Source organism: Caenorhabditis remanei, chromosome X (genome assembly GCF_010183535.1).
Source record: "Caenorhabditis remanei strain PX506 chromosome X, whole genome shotgun sequence".
In the NCBI taxonomy this organism is placed as follows: domain Eukaryota; kingdom Metazoa; phylum Nematoda; class Chromadorea; order Rhabditida; family Rhabditidae; genus Caenorhabditis; species Caenorhabditis remanei.
This window is the reverse complement of record NC_071333.1, coordinates 19717377-19726202: the sequence shown is the minus strand read 5'-3', so window position 1 is coordinate 19726202 and position 8826 is coordinate 19717377. Positions and strand designations below refer to the sequence as shown.

The 8826-nt window shown below is 35.7% G+C and overlaps 2 protein-coding genes across 2 annotated transcripts; one reads left to right on the top strand and one right to left on the bottom strand.

Moving 5' to 3' along the window:
* Window positions 1–4005: 4005 nt before the first annotated feature.
* GCK72_025963 (uncharacterized protein) lies at window positions 4006–4571 on the bottom strand (the record flags this gene model as incomplete). Its single annotated transcript, XM_003099984.2, has 4 exons — window positions 4006–4075; window positions 4119–4222; window positions 4272–4377; window positions 4429–4571. 4 exons carry the CDS (start codon window positions 4569–4571, stop codon window positions 4006–4008), a joined length of 423 nt encoding a protein of 140 aa, XP_003100032.2.
* A 1985-nt stretch (window positions 4572–6556) lies between these two features.
* GCK72_025962 (uncharacterized protein) lies at window positions 6557–7215 on the top strand (the record flags this gene model as incomplete). Its single annotated transcript, XM_003099914.2, has 5 exons — window positions 6557–6605; window positions 6650–6807; window positions 6856–6947; window positions 6994–7097; window positions 7175–7215. The coding sequence occupies 5 exons, from the start codon at window positions 6557–6559 to the stop codon at window positions 7213–7215; spliced, it is 444 nt and encodes a 147-aa protein (XP_003099962.2).
* Between the last annotated feature and the right edge of the window lie 1611 nt (window positions 7216–8826).

Below are 8826 nucleotides of genomic sequence, written 5' to 3'. Positions count from 1 at the left end.
ATGATTTCATCTTCCTATGCGATGATTTTGTTTTATCAGTTGTATGAAACTTTGAATACAGAATATAGAAGAGTAAGATGCTTACTTCACAGAAATGACGTCATTTCATAACTCGTCCTTTCAAATCGGCTGATATTCTTTTTAGTACATCTCAACACGCTGATTCTAAATATATGATCCAAATTTGAAAAATTCATTACTGAATCAAGATATACACGTTTCAAGTAATTTCCAGTGCGAAAATTGCATTTTTCAAGAGAAAAAATCAGTTTTAGACCCAATTTTTTCAATTTCTCAGTTTAATACGTATGGATATAGGTTTGAAAAGCACATTAGCAATATTTTGTGAAAAAGCCAGAAACCCAGAAAAGCAATTGTATCACTTCTATTTTTGGCAGATAAACAGTTGTGATTAAACTCCCTTTAAATATTTTTTCGATTAGAAAACTTTATTACACAAAAAAGTTTGTCTAAAATTGATTTTAAGCATACTTGTCAAAAATCGGGCCGGGCCGAGATTTTTCTTGACCGGGCCGGGCCGGGCCGAAATTTCTTTTGGCCCGGCCCGGCCGGTCGGCCCGGATTCAAAAATGGGTACCCAATTTTGCCAATTTTTTTTTGAAATGTTTCGAAAAAATAGAGTAAAAATGCTTAAATTATCCTACATATTCACATTTTAATTCAATTTTAAATGTTTATTCAAAAACTATACTTTTTTCAAAAAATATCAAAAAATTTCCAAAAATTTCCCAAAAAAAATTCAAAAACTCAAAATGTTTTGAAAAACTGTTTCAAAACGGGCCGACCGGGCCGGGCCGGGCTACGGGCCGAGATTTTTCCTGATTTTGGCCCGGCCCGGCCCGGCCCGTGACAAGTCTGATTCAAGTCTGATTTTAAGTCTCTTTCAAAATGCCAGCCAAAACAAGTGCTACCGTAATAATGTAGGGGTTGACGTAGTCTAGGCCAGGACTTTCTAAAATTCAGCATCTCATTAGGCAAATATCAATTTGTCTTTCTTCCAATTTTGGAATTCAGCTGGGGCACTACGGAAGTTCAAGGCGCTCGTAGCTCTATTTTCAAAAAAAAGTCAAACGTCTAATTGCACAAATGGGATCCACCTAACCAATTCTACTTCTGACCAACTTTGTCATAACTTCATAAAGCGGAACGTCATGTGAAGTCACGTACATTTTCGCCTGAAAAGTTGCATCAACCAAATATGTTTTTCACATCTTAACGCATATGATTTTGAGTTCTTTGAGACATCTGTTCAATTAACCTATTCTCCCTCTTTTCTCTTGTTTTTATTTACATGAGAGTTCAATCGTCCCTTCATCTCTATTTTGAGGTGCTCCCTTCAAATATCTTCTTTTTTCCCCGTGCCTACTGCTCATTTCCTTTCTCCCAATTTTTCGGTTGACGAGAAGGCTATCCTGTGCCTCTAGTGTGACAAATGACGGGTTGGGCCGATTAAGAAAAGGAGAAAAGACATATTGACCGGCAGCTGGCAGAAAATTATGAAACAGAATGCTTTTTTGCAGAAAAAAAAAAGAGGAAAGATGGAACAGATGGATGAATAACGGATCGAATTCAGTAGAGATTTTTAAAATTGTGGAAGAAAAATTATGTACCGATCATGGTCCGAGGTGATTAGGGAATTAAAGTGATTAGGAAAATAGGGAACCATTTTTGTAGTTGACAAATTTTTTGTGAACGATCCAAGCAAGTGTTCTCGAAAGCAGCAGAATAAGACGAGTAAAAAAAGCTATCATTAACAACGAGTGACTTAACTTTTTCAGATTTATATATGATATAAAATTTAAAATTATGGAAAACTAGATTTTGAAAAAAATGTGATGAATATTTTTCTTGTGAACCAAAAAATAACGAACTTCTAGCACTCGTCTAATTAATACATTCTTCTTATTTTTGCTTAACTCGTGATTCTCGCATGGGGTTTTCTATTGAATCGCCGATTGTAATAAAAAATTTTACTCTTTGTATTTTTTCAAAATAAACATATTCTATACCTCAACAGTTCACTTCTGCAAAAATGTCATTATCTTCGCATTCGCATGTCTACAGGATTCTCTGACGTTTTGACGTCACACATCTTTGCCCAATTGTCTTTGCAAAGACCGTTCTTCCTCCGCACTCATCTATCTCTTGCAAATATCGAAAAAAGAAGGGAAAAAGGGAATGGAACCGAAGGGGTGAAAAAGATAAAAGTCGCCTTCTCCAAATTTTCGGAATTTGTAATTTTGCACTTTGGAAATTATCGAAAAAGACATTGATAAGTTGATTTCTCTTTCCTTCACATTCATTCTACAATCTACCCCCGATTTTTCCTTTCCGCCGACAAGTTTCTTCTCAAACCTCCCTCCTCGACTTGGCGAGAGACGAAGAAGAAAAAAGTGTAAACAACGGCGCGGCAGGTCGGGGTGGTCGACATATCATGACTGTCACATTTCATCTCTCTCAGCGCGTTCGTGGTGTAATGGTCAGCATGGATGCCTTCCAAGCATTCGACGGGGGTTCGATTCCCCCCGAACGCAGAAATGTTTTTGGTGGCGTTTGAAGTATTTTCTGAAGGAATTGGGTCTGGAGGAGTAGAGAATATCGTCACAGTGAATTTGAAAATATTATTTTGATAATTTCAGAGTTGGAAACACAAATATGGCAATGTTAATGAAATATAGTTCTGGCTGGTCTAGAATACGTCAACTTTGTCATCGTAGTATTTGAAATTTTTGAAATTTTCGAATTTGGAGCTCTATCGAGTTGACGAATAGGACTATCTTTTGTTTTACACTTTTCAGAGACAGATTGAATTAGTTTATTTGCAGATTCTTCACACATGATATACGTAAATTCAAAAAAAGTCAAGTTCACTCGATCAAAAAATGAGAGAGCAATATCTCAACATGTTTCGCTTCCACCAGCAAGTTTATTGGTAAAATTACACAAAAGATACTGATATCCCCGTCTAATCTGCTTTCCATGCTTTCTAACCTATTTCTATCCCTTCAGAACAAAATAGCATAGTATGAGAGAGAAGACAACAACGATGTAAACATTATTGGTTTTAAGCGACGGCTTTTTTTCTAATTTTTTGAATGATTTTTTTCAATTTGATCAATTTTTCAGTATGGTTACCACTTCTGTCATCATTCTCATCATTATTCTCGGATCGGTGACACCATCCACCCGATTTCATGTCAATGGTACTTTATCCTGCTCGCTGGAGCAATTCTGGTGTTTTTTGATAGAGCTTCGGGAGATTGACACGTTGTAAGTTTAATATACTTCCCATACCTTTTTATTTCTAAAAAAGCTGTGTGTACAGGCGGGTATTTGATGATAGAATCGACACCTTTGGTGGCAAGTGCACACATCAGCCATCTTACGATTATGAATTAAATGGAATGCAAGAAAACGACGGTTTGAAGAATGCGAGTTTACTCAGAATGTGTTTTTCTTACTATTTAACATATTTTTTTAGAAGGAATATGAAATCGGCCTCACTATTACTCATAACTGCACTCTAATTAACGGCCACATCCGCAAATTGTCATTACCCGTCATTTATGTGCCCGTTGGTGCTGAGTGAGTTTTGAATCCTTGAAATTCAAAAAATAAAAAAAAGCGTGTTTCAGAAAGTATGTGTACAACTGGAATTTTAAATTGGCCCAAAATGGAGCTCTCGTTGAAGATTATTGGAGTTGAAAGTATTTTTGGATAATATTCTACAACTTCTTAAGTGTTTAAACTGATCTTATCATATTGTTGTACTGGACACCACCAGGAATTGATACACCGCACTCACTCACTGTTGCTTATCTAAATTTTCAGTATTTCACTTTTCGTTTCCAATATACTCGGTTCAACACAAATTTTTTTTTTGCACAAATAAAATATCAGCAATGAGACGTCGAATAAGAAGAGATCCACACATAAAGAAATATATAATTATAGAAAGTGTAGTTGGCAACATGGATTGGGATATTAGAGGGAGTAGTCGATGACAGAGCTACCTTGGTCGGTAAGGTCAACGTTCCACTGGACGAAGATCTCACTGAATTCACATTATTAATATAAACAATTTTCAGAGCACCTACGTTTCGAATACCGATGCATATGCGGTGTTGCGGTTGATTTTCTTTATAGTTCCAGGCTCCTGGGTGCAGTTGTGAGCAACACTCATTGTGATTTCATAGAAGTACTGAAATTAGTTGGAATTATGATAATACAATTTACCAAGGTGCTCTTACATTTTCAAGTCCATCACCTTGCTGGCTACCTATGATACTGTATCCCACACTAGCGGTGTCTACGCATTGGAAGCCTGTATCACCGATTCGGTCGTCGAACATGGGCCTATTACAATAATATAATTATAAGTTTCAAGATATTTATCAACAAACTTACAAGGTGTCCTTTTCGGATAGCTCCACTAGATAACACCATTTTTGAGATAAGGAACAGGAAAGAGTACCGTCAGCTCGGAAGTTGGTGGTTTGCACCACAGTAAGAACGGCTAATAGCCAGAGAGTGGGATTCACCACATTCATTTTCTCCACGGATAACCGCAAACCGAGCTGATGAATGAAGTGGAGCTCTACCGTTTATTTCGAAATCGTGGCTTTGAAATGGGCGGAGCTGGGCGGAGCACAAAACCGATTTCCATTTATATAAGAAGATTCATCTTTTGGGTTAATGGAAGCAGATGAAAATTGGAAATTTTCGTATGCTCCGAGTTGATTAATGAGTAATGCGGGTGAAGATTGCCTTTTTTGAATAAGAAAATTGGCTATACACTTTTTTGGAAAGAAAATTGGGTGACCTTAGTCTCATTAGTATTTTACGTAATTGCAAAAGTGGCAGTGCACTTGGAAATTGAAGAGGGTTCCATTAAACGAATAGGCGATTAGATGGACTGAATACTACTAGGAATTGCAAAAATTAGAAAAGGCTTATAATATGTGAAGAGTAACATTGATATACTGATAAAACTACAGGGTAGAAGTCCAATGTCAAGAGTTAGTCCAATTCTGATAGTTCAGCGATCACCGCAATGTTCTCTTCATAGCTTTTGAATCAATTGCTTTTGAATCAATAATACATTCGATGCAGAATCGTTGAAATGAAAAATCTCAGAAAATCAAATGACAAGATGTTTAATGGAACCGGGAAACGAATTCACCGTAGAAAATGTGAACGAAAGCATTTTTTAGAGTGTCTGATACAATTTGATTCAGAATGTTCTGAAAAGATTCTGTATCACTGCAGTCACATGGAGTTTGCAAATGATAACTCAAATTGAAAATTTGTGAATTCTGAACTTTTTTCTTTTCTGAAAAAATTGACTTTTTTGAATTCAGATTTCATTTGAAAGTACAGTACAAAACTCGTTATTGTCTCTTATTAATAAACTCCCTTCCAGTTATTTCATCATCTTATGCGCCCATTTACCAATCATGAGCAGTTCATATTTGAATAACTGACCTTCCACCAATGATTGATTTGACTAGGAATAAGCATAAAATCTCGGACTTTAAAAGAACTACGCAATACTGTAAAACCTCAAATAGAGGTGCCTCCCGCAAAGTCTATTCAACTCAGTAAATCTTTTGTTTCATAGGACATATCATACTCTCCCTCTCTGCAATTTTACGAACTTCAATAAATATCAATAGGAGAAAAAAATGTGTTCAGTGTATACTCATCAAACAAGTCAACAACAAAAACGGGAGGTGACCTTGATGCGTGCCGCTGTCTTCCCCCTTTTTTCTCCCCCTCCTCCTTTCTCCTAGTCATTCACTATAGAGCAGAAGAGAAGTGTGGCCGCGTGGCCTAATGGATAAGGCACCAGACTTCGAATCTGGGGATTGCAGGTTCGAGTCCTGCCGTGGTCGAAATCCTTTTGCTTTTTTTGTTTGGGCAGGGAGTTGTTTTTGAAACAAAATTAATTGATTTCGGAACATTTTGAAATGTTTTTAGAGAAAAAAAAATCCACATTTGAAAGGTTTTTATAAGAAGAATTGAACTAATATAAAAGTTTTATCAGTTTTGAAGACTTTGAGATAGTGGGTATTCTATATCGTTGTAGTGAGAATTTGCTTAAACTTCTGCATTCTTTTTGAAAAAAGTATTTTTTGAATGAGAAACATAACTTTGAGTAGATTTTCTGTCTCTGGTTTACGGAAAAATGATTCCATATTATTGCAACTTATCTGGCTTCAAGTTACTCGTAATGTTCTATTTGTAAATCCAGCAGACATTGTGTTCTATTCAATTAAATATGTCCCACTTTGTACTTTTACTCTCTATATCTTTTGGTCATACTAAACGCTAAACATCAAAACTCAAATATAGTTTACTGATAAGGAGTCGCTAACCCGGAGGATTATTAGTTTTAAAAAAAGACACGTGTGATCATTATCAGATTAAAATATCTTTGAAAGTTGCTTTCATCTCGATTTCTTCAATTTTTTAATTCTGTTGATATTTTATATATATTTTTGTTCACGAATTCAAATTTTTTCAAGTTTCAGATATGATGTGGTGGAAACTTGCAGTATTTGCGGCAGCTGTATTCTTAACTGGTTTGTGACGTAATCAAAACTGAAACTTATCAGTTTTTCTCCAGAAACAGAAGCGTCAACATGTACTTGCTATGAATCTGGTAACTACACTGGTCGTTCGGCTCCAATTAGCAATCCTTATAACCCCGATGGCTTCTCACCTTGCTACGCGGCACCATGCTCATATGTTGCGTATAGTGGAGATGAAAATCATATCTGGACTGTAAGTTGTCTTTTTTTTATTTTGAAATTAAAGTTTTGAAAATTTTAGCGCCTCACATTCCACTGGGGAACTACAACCAATTCAGGCGGTTTGATAAAAATCTTTGATGGTACTGATATAACTGGAACACCAATCATCCTGTAAGTAATTGTCGAATCGATTTATGAATATAGTTTTGAGTTTTAGGTTGAACGAAGGGGAGAATGTGCTCAGTGGATCCACCAAAAGTCAGATCAAGAGTACATCATCCAGAATTACTATTACGTACTCACAAACAGGAACTGACAGTAGTAAGTGTAATAAGTGAACTTTCATATAGTAGATTCCATTCAAACTATTTATCTCAAAATTCATAATATCTTTTCAGATGTATTCTATGGAGTCATGAAGGCTATACCACCCCAATGAATTAGTGGCGCAGATGTAATTGATGTTTGATTTAATAAATAATTGCTTTTCCAAATGAAATTCTCAATTTGTCTTCGATGATTTCTTGAACTGATAAGAACACACATGTGACTTAATGTATTTGAAAATATTTTTATTTCCGAGACACTCAGAAAATCGAAAAATGTGTCTGTTCTAAACCAAAAATGTCAATTATTTAGTTTGCCTACCAACGAAAATGCCTATTTCTCTTTTATTCATGAGGACCTATACACAGAAAGAAGCATTTTTCAGGGTCTCTCCTGATTTCAATATCTTCATGATATCCATAACGTCGTCTATTTTCATCCATCCTGCAGGATCTTGCAGCTTTTTCAGGTGTATAACACTTTAAATGATTTCAAGATGACCCCTCACCTTTCCTAGAAAAGCAAATTAACATTGCAAAAAGCTAGAAGATATGAAAAAAGAATAGGCGCGTCATATCCATGAAAAACACAAATCTGGATTCAGCAGATTAGTCGGATACTCTTCATTTCACGTGCTCTATATTTCACTGCTTTCTTCATTCATAGTGGACGTCATCATTGTTTTCAGATTTCCACCTGGTCTATTTCTCTGCGTTTCTCGACTAGATATCCAGTATAAAAGGCAACTCTTGGCTCAAGAAAATCATTCTGCATTTTACTCTTTCTTTCCTGGCGACGCAATGAGCGCGTCGCCTCCTATGTTAATCACTGATTTTTTTTGAGTTCTAAATGGTTTTATTATTGTATCTTTATATTATTATTATTATTATTATGGGTTCCTGTCCCGGTTGAAAAAGTGAGTTGAAATACATCTTACCGAACACATGAAAATTTCATTATTGAAACCAGCTCTTTCCAAAAATACGTGTGTCGAGACTTTCATCCAAAATTATTATTAGTGTCCGGCATGCGGGTTCTTTCCGTGGTTGTAGTTTAGAATAAATATGAGACGTTGTAGTAATTCACACACTCAATTGTTTTTCAGATCTCTACCAAGCATGCCTGGTGAAGGTTTTGGATAAGGAATTTATCAAAATGGGTTTGTGACGATTCCTGTGAAAATGACGGTAAGTAGGAAAATTGTTGATATCAATCATGGTTTTTTTTAATCATCACATAAAAATTTTCTCTTGGTAGAAAATTTTTAGCTACAACTTTTACAAAAAAGCTAGAAAGTTTCTTCCAATAAAGTGAGAAACAAATGAAGATTCCCAACTATTCAAGCTAATACTTTTGCGTAATCAAATGTTTTCCAGAATCTACCAGTGCCAAAATTATACGAGTTTCCGGATGAGGAGATCCAGCAACAATCCTCCACTGCACCAACCACCTCAATGCAGCTGCGCATAGTATCCCTCTTGATGTTATAATTTTTTTTTGCTCAAATAAATTATGAATTGAAGTATACGTTTATTTCATACATCGCGAACGTCATAATTATTTTTCATGTTTTCACCTAATTTTTTTTTCTCGGCGTCGATGCAAACCCCCCGTACGTTAGAGAAAACCTTTTGTATGTTTTCAATCAAATGTTTTCCAGGAAGCATGAGAATCATACATGGAAGGAAATTCTCAAATTGGTTCCTATCCTAATTTCAAATTC